General features: G+C 43.8%; 3 protein-coding genes across 3 annotated transcripts; 2 read left to right on the top strand and 1 right to left on the bottom strand.

The window, feature by feature from the left end:
• Positions 1-14: 14 nt before the first annotated feature.
• On the bottom strand, positions 15-3615 carry LOC130372829 (density-regulated protein-like). Its single transcript, XM_056578989.1, has 8 exons — positions 3455-3615; positions 2656-2771; positions 2509-2528; positions 2344-2372; positions 1360-1448; positions 948-1064; positions 684-823; positions 15-309 (listed from the first exon to the last, which is right to left on the bottom strand). The coding sequence occupies exons 2-8, from the start codon at positions 2759-2761 to the stop codon at positions 265-267; spliced, it is 546 nt and encodes a 181-aa protein (XP_056434964.1). The 5' UTR covers positions 2762-2771; positions 3455-3615; the 3' UTR covers positions 15-264.
• A 414-nt stretch (positions 3616-4029) lies between these two features.
• On the top strand, positions 4030-10281 carry LOC130372828 (coiled-coil domain-containing protein 62-like). The gene is made up of 13 exons (XM_056578988.1): positions 4030-4489; positions 4689-4729; positions 4834-4959; positions 5280-5475; positions 5783-5949; positions 6517-6618; positions 6995-7166; positions 7604-7705; positions 7925-8013; positions 8486-8586; positions 9688-9796; positions 9903-10127; positions 10255-10281. The coding sequence occupies exons 1-13, from the start codon at positions 4435-4437 to the stop codon at positions 10279-10281; spliced, it is 1512 nt and encodes a 503-aa protein (XP_056434963.1). The 5' UTR covers positions 4030-4434.
• On the top strand, positions 10261-25445 carry LOC130372675 (huntingtin-interacting protein 1-related protein-like). The gene is made up of 34 exons (XM_056578803.1): positions 10261-11100; positions 11383-11446; positions 11901-12043; positions 12507-12563; positions 12686-12766; positions 12965-13041; positions 13369-13430; positions 13703-13843; positions 14069-14126; positions 14278-14353; positions 14463-14600; positions 14930-15053; positions 15377-15550; positions 15901-15989; positions 16125-16241; positions 16385-16486; positions 16728-16922; positions 17371-17481; positions 17844-18038; positions 18699-18846; positions 19360-19446; positions 19815-19922; positions 20630-20766; positions 21320-21427; positions 21625-21683; positions 21818-21848; positions 21937-21999; positions 22546-22646; positions 22735-22840; positions 23220-23343; positions 23451-23512; positions 24002-24598; positions 24811-25008; positions 25317-25445. Exons 1-34 carry the CDS (start codon positions 11023-11025, stop codon positions 25350-25352), a joined length of 4047 nt encoding a protein of 1348 aa, XP_056434778.1. The 5' UTR covers positions 10261-11022; the 3' UTR covers positions 25353-25445.
• Positions 25446-25864: the final 419 nt, after the last annotated feature.

Raw genomic sequence — 25864 nt, 5'->3', positions numbered from 1 at the left:
AAGTAGTGACCAGGTGAATGAGACTGAAATTTATTAGCCTAGATTTGTGTTGAGAGAAATGGGAGGGATTCACATAATACCACAGCTTTTGGCAAATGAGAAAGCAGCTATCATAACTAAAATTGCCAAGTCTGCAGTATTTATATACAGTAAATAAAATAGATATAAAATGATTCTTTTTTTTTTAATGTTAACGTGTACATTTGGCCAAGGTTTTGCTGTTACATGTCACATCCATAATCAGTAAAAGTGCATATTAGATCTTCACTTCTTGACTTCTCCCAAATCGTCGATGCTGTCATCGTCCACCTAAAAAGAGAAGAGTTTGACTCAGTTTTTTGTGTTATATTGTCCTCCTTCTTTCTAAAGGCCATGAAACATCAAGTCCTTAAGACGAAATATAGCCATAAGATACCCGCTTTCAAAAATGTTCTGCCATCCGACCATAGCTAAGACATTTTCTTGCATTTGTCTTGGCACAAGTTTTAAATGTTGATAAGGCTTACGCTTCAATTGTTGCTCAATTTTCCTAATAAAATGGCTGAATTAGTAAGGTTTCTTCTGACAAATGTACTTATTGAAAGTTGCTTTGGATAAAGGCGTCTGCTATATACCCTATATGTTAAAGTTTCAAAATGAACAAAAAGCAACATTTTTCCTTATGTATAAAGGAGAGCACTGACCTCTGGCCACTTTTCCTGAATGACATCAATGATGTCATCTGTGAAGTCTCCCTGAATAATGATCTCATCCTCCGGCGTCACCGAGGCTCCACAGGAGAACTTCTGGGCAAAGAACCGCTGAGCATCCTTAAGCTCGATGTCTGGAAGGTTTGGCAGCACCACAGAAACCCAGAGAAGTACATTCAGGGCCGATTGCATGGATTTAATTTAAACCAATGCTAGTCGTCTGTGTTTGATTGGACTACTCAGATGTGTTCTTCTTACCAAACGTTTGTAGGCCACACACTCTTGTGACGTATTTCTTCTTTGCCCGCGGGATCTTTGCTATTGTGACTTTCTGTGGTACCGATTTCTTTTTCTGTTTAATCTGGCCTCTTCCACCTGCAAAAAAAATACCACAGATATTCTCAAACACACTGTAAAAAAGATTTGTTAAACCAAGTAACATTGTCTACAGCTTCATCTTGTCACATTTTTCTAGTACTTTAGCATACCTTTTTATCCAAAGCAATTAATAGGGAATTCGGATACATGTCATTCATAAGGGTGATTAAAGGTAGATGTGGACATTGGTTGTCAAACCCAGTAACTTCCGGCTTGGAGTCAAACATCCTGGCCACTACACTACCCTGTCCCTAGTAATTGAAAATACTCTTTATTGAAACATCATATGAACCTCGCTTCTGTTTCTTCCTCTCCTCCTCTTCAACTAATGGTGGTTCCTCTCGGTCACAACCTCCAGTTTCGGTATGTTTCCCTGGGGGCCTGCGAGACAGAAAAAGAGAATCAATAGTAAATGCACAAAACACAATTAGTGACACAATGAGAGCTTACAACAACTGCATGTTAGTGTGACAGCGGAATAAATATTTCATGTGCCTTGTGAAATAGGCTGTATTAACCTAATGGCGATTAGGTTTTTGGTGATTATGCTTGATATTATTGGCTTGCCATTCGTGGTTTATAAATTCAAGTCAGTGAAAAACGCGTTTACATCATCGGACTATCACGATGGACAGCAGAATCTGGAGGAGCAAAACTTAAATCATTCCCTGCTCTGCCAGTAGGGGCTGCTGATACCTACCAATATAGACACCATACATACAAACCTCCCTGGGAAAATATGTGTTGAATGGAAAAGTACCTCCCAATATTGTGAGGAAAAGTATTAAGTCTACATTTATTGGTTGCTCAATTTGAGGTATATGTAAATCAGACAATGAAATTCAGGACATGGAGTAAAGGGACGATCGATTATACTTGACACACCAGAATCCATTAATAAATGAGGATAGCCGAGTAATAGGAGGAGATACAATTGTAGCGGACATCGCTTTTGGCGAAAAGCACCCGAAGATTGCCTTTGACTTATTGTCCATGATAAACAAAACATTAATTAATAAATGCCGCCTGTAATTTTATGAGGACAATCTTACTTTTGGAGCAGGAGCTTTCTAGCACATTGATTATTCTGATTGTTACAATGAGTAATTTCAAAGTCACGCAGCCATACCTGGCAGGGCTGACAGGGAAACTAACTGTAGGTATTTCTTGCATTTGATATACCACTCAAATGATATACATCTATATGGGCGGTACTCAGCCTACAGTCAGCACTAGCAAAGAGATCTGGAAAGTTCTTCGCCAGCCAGATGCCTGCATTTTGCGGTCTGGCATATACTCACAGTACTGTAAAACGCAAGGGTACAATAATCACTGGATTCCACATTATGCTTATATGGTAAGACATTTACTTTAAAACTTACAGCCAGATAGCAAGGATTAGTGACAACGAAACGACCTTCATTAATATTTGTTTATTTACCTCTGTTGGCAAAGAGCACACTAAAACACAAAGAAAGGAAGGGGTTAGAACACTAATAGAATGAATTTACAGAACAAATCACAGGCATTCATTCACAGTGCTTATCAATGTATCAATTACGTTGATCAATAAATGATGTATTCTTACCTCCACAATAAAGGACTTTATGTGGAACCTTGGAATCCGAGTCAGCTGCACCATGGTCCCCTTTGTACTCAGGGGAACTGGATTCCATGTTTTCAGTAGTAGCCATTACCAATATTCTAGAAACAAATTAAAAAGTTAAGAACCGTCTTATGAATACAGGTTAGAAAATTACATCGGGAGCACTTCTACATTTGGGTTTAACCTAAGAACTGTACGCCAATAAAATCGAATACGCTGCCCCCAAAATATCCTCGTAGTTTCTTGATTCCCATAACCTCTTCATGAATAGATGGCATCAATACACTCTACTGATACAACTAGATATCTGGAGGGTCACATACAATATTTTCAAGTGTCATGTCTAATTGGACAGGACGCAACCATGTTTTTTGTTTAACAATAACACAAACATAAGGAACTGCTTGGTTATTAGCATCGCACGCAGAGATGAAATACGTCTATAATAAGCTGACGTTAGCTTGCTAACACATGCGGCACTTATAAATGGACCAGTTGAGTCACCTGTTTAAGCTACATAGTGTTACTTCTATAGACAATGCCTTAAAGAATTGCACCCCCGTCCGGGCACCACACCGTCCATGTAAGTGAATGGGAAACTGTACTTGTATTGGTTTCATTCAACGCCTAGCCTCAACTTACCAAGCTGTCACCTACCGAGCCAAGGGAAACGCAATAACTGATGTGGTTGCGACGCTAGCAACCAAGAGGCTTGCTAACGTTGAGCCCACTAAACAGATCTTTAAATAAATAGAAAGGGACAAATTATGAGGATACGTACCCTTCAAAACACACTATTAATGTCTTCTTTTCAATAACGTAGATCGCATTATTGAAGTTAATTAAACTTGAAGAAATAATTGAGATTAGAGAGTTCAGTTGTGTTACATAGAGCACGCCTCTTCAAGCTTCGGCTCTTCCTCGTGAGTTTTGTATATCTGCGGCGTCACACCTAGGTCGTTGCCGCCCCCTATTGCTTTGGAGTATAGACCACAATAATATCTATCGCTTTATAATAATAATTATTTTTTAACAGTTTATAATGTCACATCTAAAGTACAGATGTTTTTTTAATGGGTATTTTAGGTTATTTTTATTAAAGAAAATATGAATGCTCTGCTACCGTTCTTTCATCAAAAATAAATCAACCCGAAACCATATCCGTTTTAGAAGGTTCCCATACAAAATCATTGTTGTCCTTAATGATGTGCATGAATTTATGTATTTATTTCATATTAGTGGGAGAGAAACAATCAAACAAACGTGTGGCTCTTATAATCATATTTTGGAAACGTTGTCCTTCTTCTTATATGACGCGGGGTTTGAACATCCAATCAAAGTTGAGCAACCCAAACTTTTCACAAATGTGGATTCTATGACTAGCGAGAATAATGTTTTATTGTTATTGTGCAGCTAATAATTTCACGATGTTGTGAGTCTCTATGAACGTTGTAATCTTCTGGTCCGTCGTTAGAAGGCAACAGCACCAAGGATACTAACGTAGTAGTAGTAGCAGTGGTAGCAGTAGTAGTAGTAGTCATACCAACAGTGTTTTACTTGAAATTCAAACAACTTAACCTATCTCATTGACAAATTATTGTCAGGTAATGTAGTTCGAAATATTGTTAACTGTATGTATTGTCTAAGATAACTGCCCAGAGAAAGTACAGTTGTTGAGCCAAAACGACTCGCCATCAGCCCTACCGTTACAGCAGCGATACTGTGGAATGAGGTGAACGGTTGGGTCAAACCTGACCTGCAATGGATAGAGAATGTCCTCATGGAAGCTCCTCGACCACTCCACCTCGGTCATATGGTAAACGAATCATTTGGAATATATATGTTGATATATATTTATGAAACTGTACAATCTACACTTATATTAATATACATGACTGTTGATTTTCAGAACGAATATAGCAAAGTGCCTACATTAGTCTTTGCTTATGTGTCTTTGTTTAATATGCATACAAATAGTTTTGACTGCTTTTGTCATTTTCTTGTATTTGATTTAGACCCCTCTTTTGAGCTATGGCAAAGCACGCCTGTAAAAAAGGTGAGCAATTTAATTTACATTATCCCCCAAGATGCATATGTTTTTAAGTGACAATTCAATAGGACGATAGTTATTGAAAAGGTCTTTGGTTTCCATATTTTCAGGATAATGTTGGAGTATTTCCTGCTGATATCAGTAAAGTTTCCATCCGATCTAGCAATGAAGTGGATGGGAGGGTCAGACCTTACCCTGTAGACAATCATTGTCGTACCCAGCTACAGCACAATCAAGTAAGGGATCAATTCAGTTAGAAAATATCTCTCTTAATAAATATTATTGATAGTGTTCAACAGTAACTAAATCATCATCACCATTTTGAGTTTGAATAAAGTGTACATTTGACCACATTTAGAATATGGGATAATTATTTTAACTATTTAGTCACCAAGCATATGCGTTAAGTGATTCCAGTGACTTTTTCTCTTGCTTCCCTCCGACTGTGCCCTCTTGTTCATACCCAGGACACACAAGTGCTACAAATCAAACCGCTAAGAACTGCCTCTCAAAAACCTGACACAAAAAAAGAACCTTGTTTGTTTTTTTCAAACAGATGTCACCTGTGAGTGACTTGGAGAGCTCCACCATCCAGAGACAGAGGAGAGAGCTGCAGCTGATGATCACTGAGCTAAAGGACCGGGACAGGGAGCTGAACACCATGGCTGCCTCCCATCACAAGCAGCTCCACGCCTGGGAACAGGACCGCCAGCGAGTCCTTAGCCTGGAGAGGAGGTGCGCCAGGTCGGACGGTGAGGCAACAAACAGTAGGACATCGGTTCAGTTTTGCTGGCATTTCCTCCATTTACCAAACGACTCTGATGGTACAGAAAATAGGAAGAACGAGTTTATTAATTATATTTGAATGGTTAATATACAACTAATTATTGGTTATGCAGTATATTGTATATCTTATTAATATGATAAATAAGAATAGCTATAGCTATGTAATACATAGCTATGTAATACATAGCTATAGCTACAGTAAATTATTTGATTGATTCAGGAAAAAACCACTGAATAAAGGTTCATATTAAAGGTTTAATTGTCTCTGCACAGAAGAGCTCCAGAAGTGTGTGGGGGTGATCCGGGCCCTCACCAGGCGTGTCCGGGTGGTGGAGGCCAGGGACAAGGACCTCCAGACGGAGCTCAGCACCACCCAGCAGCAGCTTCAGCAGCTGGGACAGGAGCACCAGGACATGGAGCGAACCTCTAAAGACCTCCAGGTACAGCTAGATGGAGCTGGGTACGTTATGCAGCTCATATCAGCCCTACATTATAGCCTCCCTGTAGGCACACTTGAGGAGGATGTCTAGCCCCTACCTGTTCATTAATGACGTGTATATGTTCGCTTTTGATAAAAGTTTCTCAAATGTTATACTCATTTAGGTTGCATCATCAAGGGTGATCAAGGATCATTCGAGAGGAATGGTTTTAATAAAGCTTTGAAGAGGGGGAATCGCTTGTATTTTATCTGCTGTATTTATTATATATAGGGTCAAACCAGTTTGCATATGACCTTGTTTTTACCGTTATTATTTAGCAGTATACGAAAACGAACCTTGTGATACAAAAAAAACTGAAGGATTTTTAATTGCACGTGGTTCATCAATTCATCAGACAGGGAAAGTAGAGACATGTCATGCACTCCCTATTCATTTAAATTCACTTCTCCTATCAACGATGTCATAGAACGCAGTATAACCTTTCTGTTTGTATAATCCAGCCTTTAATCCTTTTTTATAAGATATCAACTAATCAGTGTCAGTGAAGTTGTTTTCTATTTTCCGCAGGATAAAGACGCCAGCCTGACCTCCACGGTGCTGGCCCTGTCCTCTCAGGTGGGCTCCCTGCAGGTCAGGGAGGTGCAGCTCAGAGCCACGCTCCAACTCAAGGTACACACCCATGGAGACCTACAGGGCCTTCACTGCCACACCATCTAAACCTGCAGCACATACTCTCTTTGGGTTCAAATGGATTTAAAGGAATTACACACCATCCATCCATGGCTAAATCAATCTAGAGTTCACTTTCTCTTGAACTCTTCTGTTCTGTGCATTCAAATAGAATATTAAATATTCCAAATATTAATATTATTATTCCACACTTGTAAATATTGATGTGCAATATTCAAAATGTTTAAATATTAATATTCAATATTTGAAATATTTAAATATTCATACTTGCTTCCCTGCTTGTAATTGTTTGCGAGCCCATTGTGATTGAGGAATAATTGATATACTGATTGATTATTGATTGATTGGCCCTCAGGATAAGGACGTGCGTGAGGCCGCCGCCCACATGGGGGAGCTGAGGCTCGGCCTGCAGGACGTGGAGGCGTCGCTCGAGGAGAGCCACTCGCGGGCAGACCGGCTCCTGAGGGTGGTGGAGGAGACCAAGCGCCGCTACCGGGCGTACAGGCACGAGAACGCCGCCCTCAGAGGTGAGAGACTCCGGGAGCAGTTGGCAGCTGAGCAGCACCAGACCCATCCAAGGCTGTCGCTGACGTTGATGTAACTGAACGGAGGTTTCCTTTAAAGTATAAATGGTGGGAAATTAAGCCTGATGAAGACTAAAGGAGCATACCCAGGCCTCTTTCCCTGAAGTAATTATATTCTTGGAAACAAAATTCAGTCAGTCCAATCATGCAATTGTGTACCATCCTTTTGCTTATAATATTGTACTCATAACATGTTATTTAGTTAAGGTGACTGGGTTTCAAATCCCCATTGTCCGCAGTCTAACTGTAGGCAGCCTTGATCAATTATCGGAGATGAAACAGTTTTCACTGTCTTTCCCTTAGGAAAGACAGTGTGTCCATTTTCCATTGAGATGACCTGCGTTTTAGGACTACTTATTGTGCGTTTCCTGTGGTTGCAGAGGACTTGCAGCAGCACGTGACCCAAAGCAGTGCCCAGAGAGAGGAGATTATTCGCCTCAAACAGGAGCACCAGATGCTCTGCAGGGATCTGGCCTTGTCAGGTAAACCACCCATATCTTTAAACATACTATTTAGACAGTTGAAGATGTGTGCTTATATTGCAGTTTGAGATTCACTTTATTACTCCCAGTAGGGGATGAGTCGTGTCCAAGGTAGACGATGTGGTAATAGGTTCCTGGTTGATATAATATGGTATCTAGTGGTGCTTTATGTGTATGAGATGGTTCTACTTGACCGTGTGTAATGATGGTTTCTGCCAGGGGAGGGCGACAGCTGGAAGGATGAGTTGCTGGCGCTGGCGCGGTCCAAACAGGAACGCACAGAGTCTGAGCTTCACTGCCTAAGACAGGTGTATACACCTACCTTATCTTTATCCTGGACAAACCAGTCTCCGTCCGTCTGTCTGTCTGTCTGCTGTGTGTATACGTCATCTGTAAAGTGTATTTTTTTACATGGTGCGATATGGTTTAGTACTGTCAACATAGGGAGCTCTTTGTGTACTTGCAGAATAGTTACAAGGTTTCCTCATTCCTGGTCCTCGCTGTGTTGACTGACGCCAGAGCTACCAGTCTGGTCTCACTACATACCTACCTGCTGTAGTACGTAATCCGTCTTGGCTCTGAGACACTTGTTCTGTTACACTCGTATACACTTGAGAATTGGATTTATTGTTACTAGAAATCGTCTCACTGGGAATTCTGGAGATTTTTCTTTTTTGAATGTGGGGTTGTCTGTTTTTGAGAGATTAGTACATTTTGTCTTTTACCTTGCTAAGTAAATACATTGAAACAGCCAAATAAAGCTTTGTGTCTTCCTTGTAGGTGTGTGATAATCAGCAGAGTGACCTGCAGCTGCTGCAGCTGAACTTGGAGACGGCCCGTGTGACACTGGGAGAGAGGAGCGGTCAGGAGTCTGTTGGCGGGTGATTGCATTCCAGACCAATAGGAATGGAGCTCAGGATGGGTCACAAGCTCTAGTGATTTCGATAAAATCTTCTTTCTGTGGCCTTAGGGGAGATACATTGATGCTGTCACTGAACATTCTGGAAATGTCTAAAGAGCAGCTGAAGTCGCCATGCAGCCAGGTCTTTAACAGCCATTTAAAACCCAAACAAAACACCCTAAACGTGTTTCCATCAGCAACAAGGCGCAGTAAAATACAAAGAGAGCTAGACGATTCCATATCTCGGCTGTCCCTCAATGCTACCGATGTACCGATGATGTGTGAAATTATTAACCAAGCTAACGCGACAGCTTGTCTCTTCCCCATTCAAAATAGTAAATGCCAGCAATGCCCATTAGACCTTTCCTTTAACTTCCATCGAGGCAGCTAGTTCCGAGAGCAGCATTAAACAGATGGGGTCTCGACAACAATTGGGATAAGGAACGAGAAACATCAAGCGTTGGACCTGATATCTCAAGTACGTTGATGAGCAGTAAGGATGAACGTGTGGACATGGAAGACTGCGGCTTTTTCTCTTTCGAGAGCAGTGGTCAGCGGAGCAGGGCTGAACAGACGGATGATCGTTTTGGATCCAATAGAACCTCTGTCCCATCGTCTTCTTCTTATAAACATGAGAAAACAACCCAGAAATCAGAACCAGCTCATTTAAGATCGTTGCCACCGGCTACAAGAGTATATCTGGTACGATTACAGGGCGACCACTGATGTGCCCACACAAATGGGGCATACAAATGTTGGAAGGTTGATGGGTGTTGGAGAACCAGAGCCAGGGAAAGGTCATGATACCGGGGCAGATGTAAGGTGCGGGCTAGGGATGAATGTAGTAGCCTTGCTCAGGAAAGCTCCACTGGGAAAGTTGTCCCCGTACTGTCAATGGAGGTCAGGCCCCGAACTCCACAAGACCAAGACCACACACCTGGTAGGGAACTAGTCCACTAGGCATTGAATTCATAAGTTAGTGTAGCGTTGTAGTAAACATAGTCCATCAATGAAGCAGGGGGGCACCATTTAACGGTTCTGTATCCACGTAAAATACAATGTTTTGTCTTCTCTTTTACAGCCACGACGATTCACTGACGTCTTCGCCGATGCCGAGGAACTGTTGTTTGGCGAACAACACAAAACAGCCTTCTACAGCGGTCGAGCTCCTCTCCCACGCCTCCAACGATGTGAGACACCGGACCCGAACCCAACCCAATCATTTCAAGACCATGGCTGTTATTCTTTTGATTGTGAAAGAGTTGCTCACAGTTCTTCTTGTGCTCCTGTTTCCAGGGAAGGCATCCGTCCGTGTCCTTCTGTCTGCAGCGGGCTCTGGATGACTCCCAGAACTCAATGGCCGGTCTGGTCTGTAGTGTTCTCAAACACAAGGGTTCTATGAAGAACCAGAACGATTTAGTCAGCCTGGACCTTAGCCACAACAGCGGCTTGAGTGAGGCCTCACACTGTCCCCACACCAGTCTGAAATCCTCGTGTTGCAGTAGAACTTCAACAGACAAGGTAGATGTTTGTCGACTTGTCTCGGTTGAACTCCTCTGCTGTTTTTGTTTGGCATGAACAAAGTGTTGAATTGAATGTGAAAATGTCCATCTGTGAACTTGATTTTGTAATTCTCTTTTCCCACCAGGTCACTGAAACCCCACCCAAAGCGTGACTCCAGCACAGAGAGCTCAGAGATCTAGATTGAATTCAAGAAGGAATTCCAAGTATTAACCAAAGCAATGTTTACAATGTACAGAATGATGTCACTATACTGTGCAACACAAACAATAACTACACTTTCAAACTGTACTGGCATACTTTATATTGTATTTGTGTATTTTTTTTGTGATTTTTTTTAAGTTGTTATATTGGTGGTAATGAATACTTTTAGAATTTTTATGAATTCTTGTTTTATACATCATTATGAAATGCAAGAGATGAACAGTACGTAGCAATGGTTATTTTGAAGGTCTCTTTTTAACGTCTTAAGTGTGATTTTTCGCTGAATTATGGGCGGGGTGGTAAACCAGTCCTACAAGGCAGTTGCCTGGCTGTGTCCTCTCATTGTCATTCAAGTTTCACTGCATACAGACCATGCCCAGTGACTCATAGACTGCATCTGATGGATGGAAACTATTTTTTAGTCTTTAGTCAGCCTATTCTAGACTTATTTTACGGAGATCCTTGAGTTAAAAAACGGAATGTCGTCGTTGTTTTCATGATGTTACATTCAAGTTGTATTTACCATACTGGACTGTGGCAGGGTAGAGCGTAATTCAAAGGAAGTATTGCTGAGGCGTTCCTCAAACGCGTCGGGCGCATTTTCAAGAACCGACACAACAGCGCACTGAACTTATAAATAACAGCTTGAGCGGTACGCAGTTTACACGTTTAGTGGAAGATACATTTCATCATGCTGAAATCAAAGAGCAAAGCTGATAAGACGGAAAAGGTTCTGGCGGCGGAGAAAGAGCAGTTTGGAAAACAGCAGGTAGGTCCTTTTCCTTTTCACCTACGATTTGATAAGGAAAGTTTATCCTGAGGCCCATGTCAGTAGGCTATTGTATGTAGGCCTACATTACTTTTCTCTTTTAAATAGGCCTATATAGCATATTCATGCCTATTCATCATTTTTAAAACATTGCTGCTTTAAACACAACTATCATCGGTGATAGTTGGCCCAAAAGCGTACAGTAACGATAGCCTACTATACAAATGCATTGGCTAAACTGTTCACAATTGCTCCCCCTGGCTGACCCCCCTCCCGTTTCAGCTCCACAGCATCACCAAGACCCTCACCGCGGCCGAAACCCCACTCAAAGAAAAATATGCAAGGAGTATCCTTTGTTGTGTTTGTATACCTTTGTCGTGATGATGGGCTATACATCTAGTTGTTGGTGGGGAAAAGTGGATATATTTGCATATTATTGCATATTATCATTTTGGATAACAATAGGTCCATATTGTGTTGAGAATTAAACTATTTTTTCCCCACTGTAATGTACCCAGATCTACCCGTCATAACTAATTTGATAACCCTAATTTTACATATCTTGAATAAACTTTAAAATAGTAGATTTGTTTTAACTGCCAACTTGAGTCCCTGGGAGGAGGGTCTGAGTTCCATCTGATGTTTCTTAATTTACCTCCTATGGAAGTATGGGGTTATATTCTAGGCCTCTGACACTCTGAGGCTTTATTGTGACTAAGCACCATCCAAATAAAACTGGTATGGGAAAGGCTGCATTTCATGATGTTGTACAGGGCGTTTCCTTAACTACACGTGTGAAGACATCATCCTGGGCACACACAAGGAGAGTGGCGCCACCACCTTCATGTCCTACTGCCAGAACCTGCCTCTGTCCAGCAGCTCTGTGATCAGCTGGAAGTACTGCTACATGCTGCACAAGGTGCTCAGGGACGGACACCCCAACGTAAGGACACAAGGGCCACCAACCTCCTGACTCGAGAACTATCACTTGGAATGTCATGGTCATTAAGCAGATGCTGTTATTGATATTCAGGAGCAAGTATCAGTCAGGATTATTGCTCAATGATCCCTGTTACCAGGGTTTGAACACATGGCCAGTCAATCACTAGCCACTACTAGACCATCCTTCCTTTACCACTAAAGGAAGGAACACACACCTACTACTAAATTCCTTTACTAAGTAATAAGATAAATCGTATTTCCAGTAGTAATGGAAGTAGCAGTAGTTGTTCTGGTTTCTAGTAGTTTCTATCCGTTACCTCTTTTGTAATTTTTTGGGTTTTGTGGGGCCATTGAGAGAGACAGACTGAGATGCTCGGCTCTATAAAAACACGACTGACTAAAGAAAATACCATTTCTCAAATATTATTCTGTGTATCTTTTTGTTGCTGTTGTTCAATGTACAGGCTGTTCGAGACTGCAACAGAAGGTCTCGCAATGTCCGAGATATGGGCATTCTGTGGGTGGGTACAGCACAAAAGATATACTGATGACTAAAGATAATACACACTTTCTTTTTAAAATAGTTTACTTGCATTTCTTGAACTGAGAATTAATCGATCATGTAATGTTTTGAATGACCCAGGGAAACCTTCATGACCGATATGGACACCTTGTGGCTTTGTCCGCCAAGTACCTCTGTCTCAAAATGGAGTTTCACGTCAAGGTACATTCAACAACATACATTCCTCTAGAGAGCCCATTCAAGGCAATATATGTTGTCTCTATGATCATTGCAGCATTATTCGATTTTAGGTCATTGCCTATTTTTGTTTTAGAGTCATTCAACAGTGATTTATTCTACTACTGCTACTACTACTACTACTACTACTACTAGTTGTCTAACATGACATCTCATCTCCAGCACAAGTGTATCCCAGGCAACCTGGAGGCCAGCGACGAGGCTGTGGAGAGAGAAGCAGGAAGTGACAAGAACCAAGTGTACGTTGACACTCTCCACTTGCATTATACTTACACGTTTTATGGTTTGTTTGTGTTGTTCACCACCCCTACCTACTACTATGGCAGTGTTAAGCATGATACATATGTAATCCAGCGGTTGTTCATCATCATTATGTTTTTCATACTATAATGAACTGCTTGTTGATCTTGCACGTATCTAGTTCTGAATTTATAAATCAGTGAATTCCAAACTGATACATGAAACGACTATTGCTATAAAACATGGCAGTGTGAAGCAGCCACCCTGACTCTCATGAATCTACAGGGGTTCATATGTTAGGTTGTCTGTCTCTGTCTTTATCACAGGTTAGACATGACTCAGGAACTACTGGAATACCTGGATAATGGGCTGAAATTTGCTGACACAGGTTTGCCAATCACTGTTTACGATTTGTTTTTGTCAATTTGTATCCTCGTCCATTTGGGATGTCATCTATTATTATAATTACAATATTTTTTATAATAATAAAGAAAATACTTAGAATTATTGTTGTCATTATTATTCCCATTATTATGTCATTATTACAATCATAGTTTCCCAAATGAATACATAACACAAATACACTGCATCCCTAATCACACTGTTACTCTGCTATTGCTGTTATGAATGATCCAACATGTCCTCTCTGGTTGACCTCAGTGCTGCGTCAGGTGGACGCTATCGGGGCTAAGTCCACCACCGCCTCTGGCCAGTGCCGACTGGCCCCCCTTATCCCCGTCATCCTGGACTCCAGCTTCCTTTACCACTTCTCCGTCATACTGCTCTTCAAACTCCACAGCCGTGAGTTATTACCTTTCACTTCCTAATCATTTTAGTAGACGCTGTAGTCCCAATAGACATACAGGGATTCAATATGCATGGCATTAAGGCGCAGGTTTTAGGCCATCTTGCTCAAGGATGTAGACTGCAAATACTGGGAATCGAACTCTGTACCAAGTCGAACACCATGGACACTTCACTTTTCTGCCCTCCTAAGACTCCATTCAAATCCTGTTGTTTTAAAAGGTATTTCACCGGATTCTCTTCTTGGACACAGAGAGAGATTTCGGGATCTTTTCACAAGGTATGTTTTATTGGTCGAGTTCACACCGTTATCTCCAATGTATGTTTTCGTTGGTCGAGGACAAACTTTAAAAGTTGATCTTAAATCAATGTGGTCATTTGTTGCGTTAAACTTGACCGGTGCCAATGACATCTGTACTTGTTTCATTTAGTCTCACAGAGTTCTACAACCGGACTAGAGAAATTGAGTTCTTTAAAACCATAATTCAGATCCCAGACCTACCAGACGTGAGTAATGCCCCCGTAATGCACCCATCTCTTCCTCCACCTTCTGATATGCAGTTCTTTCAGACCATGTCAATGATGTTTCATCACACCGGTTCCTTCCCCCCAACAGTCCCCCCCGAACTTCCTGCGTGCCGCCGCGTTTGCCGAGTACAAGCGACCCGTGGTTGTCGTGGGCGACGGGGAGCCCCATGAGGAGGAGGAGGCGGGGGGGCAACCAGAGCCCCGGGACGCGCCCCAGAACCAGCAGGTACAGGGCTGGGACGTCAGGACGTCCCGTCGCACTGACCTCCTCCATCGGGGAAGCCTAGGGGCGTTGGGATGTTACTCATTATGTTGTTTAGTCACTAAAACTCTATCATGGGATACCTCTATGATGCCAACAAATATTTGTCATTATAGAGAGCGATTGTTGTGTTTTAAACAGCATTTCTCTTGGGAGAAGTGAGAAAACAATGTTTTCATGTCTCTAGGTTAAGTTGTATTGGCGTATGGCATATGATGTATGGCGGAGTATCGCCAACAAAACATCCCATGATGCCTTCACTCCTAACCGATCCTCTGTCTGTGTTCGGCTAGTACTACTCCGTCAACCAGTACGGCCTCCCCGAGGCACAGGAGCAGAGGGAGACCGAGATCCTGAGGAAGGAGCTGCTGGTCCTGAAACCAGAGCTACAGCTCATCAAGACTGAGGTGAGTCCCTGGGGAGGGTGGAGTGAAGAGAGAGTGAATGTCTCATACAGACATCACTCGCCTCATCTTCGACCGAGAGTGGGACAATCAACTGACCAGGCACTACCTAAAGAGCCTCTACTAACTTCATGTTCTGGTTCATTTAGCTACGCCGTACCGTAGTCCAATACATCTTCCTCGCGACTTTGTCGTTGAGATCTTTTCTTCGGCATTGCCGACATCCCTTGACTGTTGTTAGACCTCACCTGCGGTCGCGTGGGCTCCGGGTGTCCGCTGAACGACCCACGGACTCTGTACTGACGGTGACCCCCCCTCTCCTCCCCAGGCCCAGAGGTGTGATGGAGCTGAAGGGCCAGGTGAACCGGCTGGAGGCCCAGCTGGAGGAGCAGACCACCCACAAGCAGATGGCCCTGGTGGGCAACGAGCAGCTGAGGATGGAGGTGGAGGCGCTGCGCTGCACGGGCGTGGCCAACGCCGGCGCCCAGGTGGGCTACAAGGAGGCCGACAGTGAGTACAGCGGAGCGGCTTGCTAACATGTACATTATATGTTAGTTAACATGGATATGATGCGTGATCAGGGGGGGTTTGAACTAGGGCAGGATGATATGGTAAAGTTATCATCAAATGCCGTTGTATATAGCAAACTGAGGTTGGTCTCTCGTAATTACGGTATGGTGATGCAATAGATTCAACAAAAGCCATTTTAAACCCTTTTAAACAAACATTTGAACGTCATTATTAAGTATTAAGTATATAAATGTATTAAGAGTACTAATCTGGCTATTCAGTTGTTTCCTTAACATTGGTCTACTGTATATATTTTTTGATTGACTGTCTGTTTGCTGTTGCTACCACAGCCAGGGCCCAAGCAGCAGAGATGCGCTTCTCTCAACTGAAGGAGCGACATGCAGAGCTGGTAACCAGTCATGCAGACCTCATGAAGAAGGTAAAGTCGTTCTTCATCACTCAAATACGTTCTGCTGTGTGTTGACACATCTGGTACTTTTAGTGTGTTGGATACTTTTGATTGGCTGTTCGTAGTATGAGCTCTAACCAGTGCTGTATTTGTGTCTGTTTGCAGAATGCAGAGACGGTTAGGGTGCTGTCAGGTATGAAAAACGACAAAGACGACATGCAAATCACTAAACAGCAGGTGTCTAATGAGTTGGATCGCATCCGGCAGGAAAACAGAGCACAGGTGAGGAAGGATCACTCATAACCTTTGACCCAAGGAAGAGGTCACACAATGTTTGATCATTACCCTGTGTGCCAATGAATAGGTTGTGTTTTGTAGATTCATGTCCTGTGGTCGTTGGACTGATGTTCTCATGTCCCGGTCAGATGGAGAAACAGCAGCAGGAGATGGAGCGGATGAGGAATGATCTGTTGGCGCAAAAAGCAGAACTGGATCATGCTCGGAGCGCTCTGGGGCAGAAGGAAATGGTATGAGAAAAGTGTAACTCTTAAGACAAATTAGTTAACTCTATCAAACAAATATTTTACGCCATTGTGTAACTCTTAAAACAAAAGAAATGTGTAACACTAAAATACAGTTGTTTTTTTTAAACAGAACAAACAAATGTGTTAACTCCAGAACTAATGTGTGAACCTACAAAACAGATGTGTGTCTCCAAATGTACGTCCACACAAAGCAGTCTCACTGACCCGCCCTGTCCCCCTGCAGGAAGGGTCCCAGCTGAGCGGCCTGCTGGCCGGGCTCCAGGCCGAGAGGGACATGCTGCTCCGCTCGGCCAGCGACAAGGACGCAGAGCTCAGCTCTCTCAGGCAGCAGGCCCACTCCCTGCAGAGCTCCCTCGACCAGGAGAGAGACCGCCACAGCAGGGAGATGGAGGCTCTGAGGGCTCAGCTGCAGCAGCAGGTATGGACTGAGGTCACTGAGCCGGCTGGAGCTGTTTAAAATACAACTCAAACTTCTTCGTTAATAAACCCAGTGTCTAGTTCTTAAGTTTTGATCTACTGAGGTGTTGGGTTCAGGCAGCAGAACACGAACACAAACACACTTATACACACACATTTTGAATATGCATTCATTTGTTTTGCATATATATCTTGTAACACACAGAAACATACATTTTACAAAATACAAACAAGCACTTGAATACATATGTATTGCTCTTACATACACTTTAGATTCTTGAATGCTTATTGAAGGTTGAACGTTTTCTTGAAATACCACACAATGTTAATACATACACTGTTGTTACACACAAATATTCAGAAAAAATAAACACAACTTTTTAAAAACACACATTTGAACAGACATTGTGCTAAACACATTGTGTTTAATAACGCTGTATTCCTCCCAGCTGGCCATCAACGCAGAGCAGAAGCTGGAGATCGACAGGCTGAGGCGAGAGCTGGACCAGGCCCGCATGCAGGCGTCCAACGCCAGCACCGCCCTGCAGACCAAAGAGATGGTAGCCCCTTGACCTCCTCACGCTTAGTCACTCACACCTTCAAGAGTCACTCACAAATTCTTGTTTAGACGTTGTTTGTTGGGTAACAACCGAAAGTACAAACTAAATCAAATGTTTTTACTCAACTGTGTGATTATAGACGCATGATCCGTAGAATTAAATAAGTATCTAACACATTGTTAAGAAATTCATGTTGTTGTATCCCATTTTTACATTTGATGAAACTCTTTTTTGAAGCCCTTTAAAAGATAAAAAAAGTATTTATAATTAACGTTAAGGTTGTGCTTGTGTCTGTGTGTGTGTGTCTGTGTATGTGTGTTCTGTGTGTGTGCGTACGTTGTGTGTTTGTGTGTGTTCCCCAGGTGGGGTCCCAGCTGAGCGGCACCCTGGCGGGCCTGCAGGCGGAGAGGGAGGTGCTCCTGCGCTCGGTGCGGGACAAGGACTCTGAGCTGGCCTCCCTCCGGCAGCAGAGCCAGCTCCAGCAGAGCTCCCTGGACCAGCACCGGCAGATGGCCGGCATGGAGCTGGGGAGCCTGCAGGCACAGCTGCAGCAGCAGGTAGAGATGGGGAGGTGGATGCACGGAGGGAGGGAGGGATGGATGGAGGGATGGAGATCAGGTAGCTTCAGTGGAAAACAAGCTGTTTTCAATCGACTTTGATGGGTTTTTTTTTCAATCAAATTTGTTTTTTAATGTTCACTAATTGTTAATTGTTTTATCCTATCTATTTTCCATTTTTTGATTAAATTGTTTTGTAGGGTTTGAAATCATAAAGTGTTTTTGATACCATTGAAACTGGACAAAAACAATGTATTATCATTATAATTGATTATAAGTTTGTTGCTGTATCATTTAAGTCATGTCAATGCACCGAGTACCATTCAGATACCCCACCTGTTTGGAGCTGAGCGTGGGAGGGCCCAGCCAACCGTCCATTGAGCTCCGGGTGGATGTGAATCAACAGGGCTTGACTTGAGAACTGCCTCTCAGGTCCTTGGCTAGAAATCACAGGATTTATAGGAAAAATATAAGACTTAGTTTAGTTGACAGGGACCATGTACAGAACAGGTTCTATACCAGAGTTGGCTGAATAGCTCATTGGCATTTTGGTCCCTTTGCAGGGACCACTCTTAGAGGCAGAAGAGAGGCTGTTGTAGGCCATGGTGGATGAGCAGGTAGAAGGGCTGGCCCGTCTGACCCCTGTGTGTCCCCCCCCAGGCGTGCCGGGAGGGGGAGCTGACCAGGAAGCTGCAGGAGGAGCAGTTCTGCCTGCTGCAGTGCGCCGTGGTGGAGGCGGAGGGCATCGTCCTGGACGCCATGGCCAAGATCGACGACCCCATCCACGTCCGCTGCACCAGCTCCCCTGGTACCACCGCCCCCCCCCACTCCCCCACGCTAGTGATCTCGCTGGGTTGACTAGTTACCTCTGAGCCACTTCCTGCAGTGAAGTCAAACCATAGCTGTAACAACTGTTTGAGAGGATGAGTGAAGTTGTGTGTTATCTCAAACTTGGTGTTTGGTTTTCCTTTAAGTACGATTCTAGAATAACCATTTTGTTGTTGTTAATAGAGTAAGTACGATTTAAACCGAAAAACCTTCTATGATTGCCATCTAGTGGACACTTAAAAAATAATTTATTTATCAAGTATAATGTGACAAGGTTATGAGTTAAGTTACGTTAACTTAAAGCATTCTACTTGCTGTAGTTTGGTCTGGCTTTGCGAGACTAACTTAAAGCAGACAACCTATGTTAACTCATAGCATATTGCAATAACAAGCACTTAAGTTAACATTCCACATCTTACTTTGCATTATTGGTGGCTGTTGGTCCTTGTCTGTATTCTCTCTCACGTCCCCTCCATGTGGTTCTGCGGTCCAGACTACCTGGTGAGCAGAGCTGAGGTGGCGCTGGGCTCCATAGACAAGATGCACCAGAACCAGCTGGTCTACATGGGGAACATGAGCGGTAGGCTGGAGCTCATGTACTGACTGTGTATACTCTGCAGTGTGAGGGACTGTTAGAATACTGTGTTAATACAGCGTTATGAGGCGTTCTCTCAACAGTAACTGTAGTAGCCAATAGTAAAGGCTGAAGTATAGATAGAGGTACAATTATACTTATTTTAATATTAAATTGTGCATTGTACTTTTATGTGCATTTAACAAAATATAAGTTGAGAACTGATTTGTAAATAAAAACATTAAGTTCAGAGAGTATTTCAGGGTTAATAAAGTGTGTGTGTGTGGTGTGTGTGTGTGTGTGTGTGTGTGTGTTGTGTGTGTGTGTGTGTGTGTGTGTGGGTGTGTGTGTGTGGTGTGTGTGTGTGTGTCTAGATGCCAGTGGTCTACTTAGAGCCGTCACCCAGTTCTCCCACCTGGCAGCGGACACCATCGTCAATGGAGCCGCAGCCTCCCACTCTGCACCCACTGACCACGCTGACCGTGAGACAGACACACACACGCACACGCACACACACACACACACACACACACACACACACACACACACCACACACCCACACACACACACACACACACCACACACACACACACACACACACACTGACCACGCTGACGCTGAGACACACCCACACACCCACTGACTACACTGACCGTGAGACACACACCCACACACATGACCCCTATGACACACACAAACACACACACAAACACACACACACCCACACACACTGACCCCTATGACACACACAAACACACACAAACACACACACCCACACACACTGACCCCTATGACACACACAAACACACACACAAACACACACACACCCACACACACTGACCCCTATGACACACACAAACACACACACAAACACACACACACCCACACACACTGACCCCTATGACACACACAAACACACACACAAACACACACACACCCACACACACTGACCCCTATGACACACACAAACACACACACAAACACACACATACTGACCACTATGACGCACAACCTTATTGACCACGCACACCATGAGGCACACACACACACACACACTGACACGCTGACAATAATGTTACACACCGCTCTTACCGACCACGCTGATCCTGGGACACACACACAAACAAACGCATGCATTGCTGTGTGTGTCAGCCTCCTGACTAGCCCTCCTCCACTCGGAGTGTTGCAGGTCTGACGGACGGCTGCCGGGACTGCTCCGCCCACTGCCTGCAGTTCCTGAAGGAGCTGAAGCTGCAGAGCACCCTGCCGCGCGCCGACCCCACCGCCATGCGCTACGCCGTCCAGAGGATCCTCGCCCTGGGACAGGTCAGCCAGCAGCCAATCACAAGCAGCGCACCGAGAATCAATGCTTCATGATCCTGGAAGCCTGAGAGATTCAGATTTTCTTTTCATGCTTATAATTCATTCAAAACATACAGTTTACACTGTCTGCTTCCTTTTCATTGGTTGTTCATAAGATGAGGCGTCAATTTGTTGAAAAGTTAGCCAAGTTTGGTTCCGTTAGAGATTGAAACATGAAATCAGCCAAAACATAACTACGGGTACATAAAAATTGACAAAATGTGTATCGTAATACCAGTATAATAAACATGATAGGGAAATCACATTTTTCAGTTAAGCAAAAGTTGTTGTTAAAGAAATATAACAAAAATGTGAAATGCAAACGTGATGGCAGTAATACATATTTGAACTATGGACAATACAGCTTATAAACCTCTCGGATGTACTGTGTGTGAGTGTGTGTGTGTGGTGTGTGTGTGTGTGTGTGTGTGTGTGTGTGTGTGTGTGTGTGTGTGTGTGGTGTGTGTGTGTGTGTGTGTGTGTGTGTGTGTGTGTGTGTGTGTGTGTGTGTGTTCAGGAGCTGCAGCCCAGAGGGAGAGACGTGCTGAAGGAGATGGGCGACATGGTGGACAAGGAGATGGTGGCCACCTCCACCGCCATAGAGGAGGCCGTGCTGCGCATGGACGTGAGGACTCACACACACACACACAGACACACACACACACACACCACACACACACACACACCACACACACACACACAACACACACCACACACACACCACACACACACACACACACACACACACAGGACATGAGGCATGAGGAGTGAACTTTTCATGTGTGATTCAAATCCTGTGTGTTTTGTTGTATTTTATTCTAGGAGATAATGAGCCAGGCCAGACGAGATACGACCGGAATAAAACTAGAAGTCAACCAGAGGTCAGTCAGTGAAATATATAAACTACTGTTAATCATTCATAATCAATAATTCATAGACATACACAAATCCGTTCTAATGTGTGATCTTTCAATCAATCATTTAATGATTTTCTTTTCTACGTCCTTGGTAACAGTATTCTTGGGTCCTGTTCGGATCTGATGAAGGTGAGGTGTCTCCATGTTTATATCATAACTTTTAATTGGATGTATATTTAATCAGGTTCGGTATTAATATTCATACCCCTCTCTGCAGGCCATTCATATGCTGGTGACGGCTGCGACCGACCTGCAGAAGGACATTGTGGAGAGTGGAAGGGTGAGTTGACATTAGGTTGTTGTTGTTGTGTATTTGTATATATTAAGGGTTGCTTAAATTTCCGAACTATGACTGCGGAAGAGAAAATTCCCTTTTAAATCCTATCATGGAAAAAGGCAATGATATCGGTCAAACCACTGTCAAAGGAACAGCCCTCTGACTGTTCGTTTTCTCTCCCTTTACACACACTGGTAGCAAAAATGTATGTTAAAACATCTAAATATGCCTTTATCACAGAGGTGTAGCATAGAGTGGAGACAGGTGTAGCTCATTAAGTTAATTATTGTGTGTTAGCATGGCAGTGCCCTAATTAACGTCATGAGACACACCTGTGTTCTCCCCTGCTATTACATCTCTGGGATAAAGGCTAGTAGTTGAACGTGTTTAATGTCACATTTTAAACACACTGGGGTCCGCATATTTCTCTACAGTTACCTCTGCAGCGTTCTTGAATCCCTGTGTTGTCCTGGAATCTGTAGTGTTCAAGAATCGGTATTCCCCCACTGAGTCAGATTCTTAAGAAAACCTCCATTAATCTCTCTGCAGGGGGCAGCATCTGCAGATGAATTCTACGCCAAGAACTCCCGCTGGACCGAGGGTCTGATCTCAGCCTCCAAGGCCGTCGGCTGGGGGGCCACCCAAATACTGTACGTCCTCACAAACAACCCTTTATTCAAACCTCTGAGGCTAAAGAATGGTTCCCTTAGTGATACTTATAATACCCTTGTCTTTCAGAGAGTCGGCCGACCGAGTTGTGTCGCACAACGGTAAATACGAGGAGCTCATCGCCTGTTCACATGAGATCGCAGCCAGCACTGCCCAGCTGGTGGCGTCTTCCAAGGTACGAAGTTCACTACCGTCTCATTACATTACAACATGTTCACTACCGTCTCATTACATCACAACATGTTCACTAGCGTCTCATTACATCACAACATGTTCACTACCGTCTCATTACATCACAACATGTTCACTACCGTCTCATTACATTACAACACGTTCACTACGTCTCATTACATCACAACACGTTCACTACGTCTCATTACATCACAACATGTTCACTACCGTCTCATTACATTTCAACATCTTTGCTCATATTCAGAGTGCGCAGATTCATCCGGTTCCCAGGCGATCAAATCAGGGTATTTGCCCAACATTTGAATCACTCAACACATTCTCCTCAATAACCTGTGTTATGTTGTGTTTCGTGGTGTTCCCAGGTGAAGGCGGACCGCAACAACAAGAAGCTGTACACTCTGCAGCAGGCGTCCAGACACGTCAACGACATGACCGCCGTCGTGGTTACCTCCACCAAGCACGGACAGCAGCAGGTCACGGAAAAAGGTGAGCGGGCCGTGCTTAACACACAGCAGCACCAATGCTAGGATGAGTACGATATAAAGTACTGTGTCATGTTCCTAACATTTCAAATCTTTTGTGTTTCCTGGTAGCTCCGATGGACTTCACTGGAAGGTCTCTCATCAAGCTCAAAAAGATGGAGATGGAGGCTCAGGTTTGTGGTGATGTCATTCTTCAGAAACGTCCTGTCAGTCCACAAATTGCTCATGACCCTCATTTAACACTTCCATTTTCCATGAAGAAAAGGAACAGCATGTACTTTTAACTGGCTCAGAGGCTAGAGCCTATGTAGTCAAATTACCTAGTATATAAGCATGAATAATAATATGTGAATGTATGATATATAAATGTATACTTTTTAAAACTATTGTGCAACAATTTCCTTTTAAAAGGCTATTTTAATACCAAATGGGCACAATATATTGATAACATCATTCAATACTAATCTATAGTAGTGCTACTTGATTAGAGCTAATCAAAGTATCAATGCACACTCCTGCCGGACCTCTCCAAAGCCCTTCCCTTTAAAGACCTACCCGGGTATAAACCCGTGTGGGATGACCAGAGAACGGTCGGTTTCCCCTCTGCCACGCACCGTACCACGGAGGTTTAGAGGGTGTGTGTTCCCCGCTCCTCTCCTCAGGTGAAGGTGCTGGAGCTGGAGAGCGAGCTGGAGCAGGAGCGCGTGCGCCTGGGGGAGCTGAGGAAGAAGCACTACGACATGGCTGGAGACCACCAGGGGGAGCCAGAGAGAGGAGGGGACGGCGACGGAGCGGACAGCTTCCCCCCTCCGCCTCCTCCCACACTACTACCTGAGCTCCCCTCCACCCAAACACATCCCTACCAGAGCAGCACCGCCGCCACCACCACCACCGCCGCTGCCACCGCCACCACCAGCACCACCACCCAGGGGCTCGGCAACAGCAACCCCTTCCTCAAAGCCCTCACAGAGGCGTCGCTCCCGCCGTCGCCGCCGTCATCGTCGCTGTCATCGTCCGCAACGGCGGCGTCTACGCCCCTTTCGACGTCCCAGTTGTTCACACCAACGCCTCAGCCCTACACTGCTGGTCAGCCCTTCACACCTGGTCAGACGTATGCACCGTACACACCGTCTACCCAACCGTACACACCGTCTACCCAACCGTACACACCGTCTACCCAACCGTACACACCGTCTACCCAATCGCACACACCATCTACCCAACCATATACACCATCTACCCAACCGTACACACCGTCCGCCCTATCAACACACCCTTCGCCCTATCAAACACACCATCCACCCTCTCTTACACACCATCGACCCAGCCTTACATGCCATCGGCCCAACCTTACACACCCTCCGCCCTATCAAACACACCCTTCGCCCTAACAAACACACCATCCAGCCTCTCTTACACACCATCACCTCAATCCTATCTCCCGTACACTCCGAATCAGTCTTTCACACAGTCGACGCCCAACGCGGCGTTTAACCCCACCCAAAGCTCCACCAAACCTCAGGGCTATTTACCATCACCACTCCCAACGTTGACCGTCCCCACGTCCTTGAACCCGGTCTCCAAACAAAAGACGACTCCACAGAGCAGCCCGACGCCCGCCCGGAGGCCGAACATCTTCACCAAGTCGGGCAACCTCTTAAAGAACGCGGTGAGCATAGAGGCTGTCTCCTGTTGATGATGGCATCTATTGATGAACGGTGATTTAGAATAAGGGTTTGTTATTGTTTGTTCTATACCCAGATTTCATAAATAGAATATTGAAATACGACATTAATAAGGGGATTGCTCCTTAAAGACGTTTTAATGCAACGATGAGTAGTGATTATAGGCAATTCATGTTTAACTAATGCCTACATAGGTACAACACTCTGTACTCTTCTGTCCTTACCATATTTGTATGTATATTTTCTGTTTCTCTGTTATTATTTATTCACCTCTCTTTTCTGTTATTTATAGTTCAGAAAAAGTGAGGCTGGAAGCGGGGAATCCTGACTGGAACACGCCTGGACTCGTAAATCTACCATCTGCTCAGAGCTTCAAATATTCTAAATAAAATATTGTATGCATAGAGCTTTTATCTCTGTATTTCACCTCTCTTTGTAATAATTTTGTGGAAAGAATTTTCATTAAAGTTCATCAAATTGTAATTCATCAGAAGAAATGTATATTTATTACACTTGGTCTGCCTAGAATTTTCATCTGCAATTAGTTTATTAAAGAATAATAAATAGGGCTATATTTATATAGGAACAGCTTTATCTATATTTATTCATAATACATGATTTTATTATTTAATCAAATTATACTTTATTACATTTCTATAACAAATGGCTGGGTATCACACAACAGTAGTGCAGGATCACAGATGGCTCGTTTTTTACAGAGGACGTCCTCTCGCCCTTCTCAATATTCCTGTCATGCGCATTACGCCATGCAATCTGACCACTCACTGCCGTCATGGACAAGCGAATCTCCGGCAGGACGATGGAACATAGCCGGCGATC

This window comes from Gadus chalcogrammus, chromosome 19 (genome assembly GCF_026213295.1).
Source record: "Gadus chalcogrammus isolate NIFS_2021 chromosome 19, NIFS_Gcha_1.0, whole genome shotgun sequence".
NCBI lineage: Eukaryota > Metazoa > Chordata > Actinopteri > Gadiformes > Gadidae > Gadus > Gadus chalcogrammus.
The sequence above is the reverse complement of the archived record's forward strand: the minus strand, read 5'-3'. Positions and strand labels throughout refer to the sequence as shown.

Excerpts from the sequence above, each read along its gene's own strand:
- LOC130372829 (XM_056578989.1), bottom strand. The coding sequence starts at position 2,761 with ATGGCTACTACTGAAAACATGGAATCCAGTTCCCCTGAGTACAAAGGG. Across the intron at positions 2,529-2,655 it reads TAAAGTCCTTTATTGTGGAG|TGTGCTCTTTGCCAACAGAG; the intron begins GTAAGAATACAT and ends TTTGTGTTTTAG. Across the intron at positions 824-947 it reads GTGTGGCCTACAAACGTTTG|ACATCGAGCTTAAGGATGCT; the intron begins GTAAGAAGAACA and ends CAAACCTTCCAG.
- LOC130372828 (XM_056578988.1), top strand. The coding sequence starts at position 4,435 with ATGGATAGAGAATGTCCTCATGGAAGCTCCTCGACCACTCCACCTCGG. Across the intron at positions 5,950-6,516 it reads GAACCTCTAAAGACCTCCAG|GATAAAGACGCCAGCCTGAC; the intron begins GTACAGCTAGAT and ends TATTTTCCGCAG. Across the intron at positions 7,167-7,603 it reads CGAGAACGCCGCCCTCAGAG|AGGACTTGCAGCAGCACGTG; the intron begins GTGAGAGACTCC and ends CTGTGGTTGCAG.
- LOC130372675 (XM_056578803.1), top strand. The coding sequence starts at position 11,023 with ATGCTGAAATCAAAGAGCAAAGCTGATAAGACGGAAAAGGTTCTGGCG. Across the intron at positions 16,242-16,384 it reads GGCAGGAAAACAGAGCACAG|ATGGAGAAACAGCAGCAGGA; the intron begins GTGAGGAAGGAT and ends TGTCCCGGTCAG. Across the intron at positions 23,513-24,001 it reads AGATGGAGATGGAGGCTCAG|GTGAAGGTGCTGGAGCTGGA; the intron begins GTTTGTGGTGAT and ends TCCTCTCCTCAG.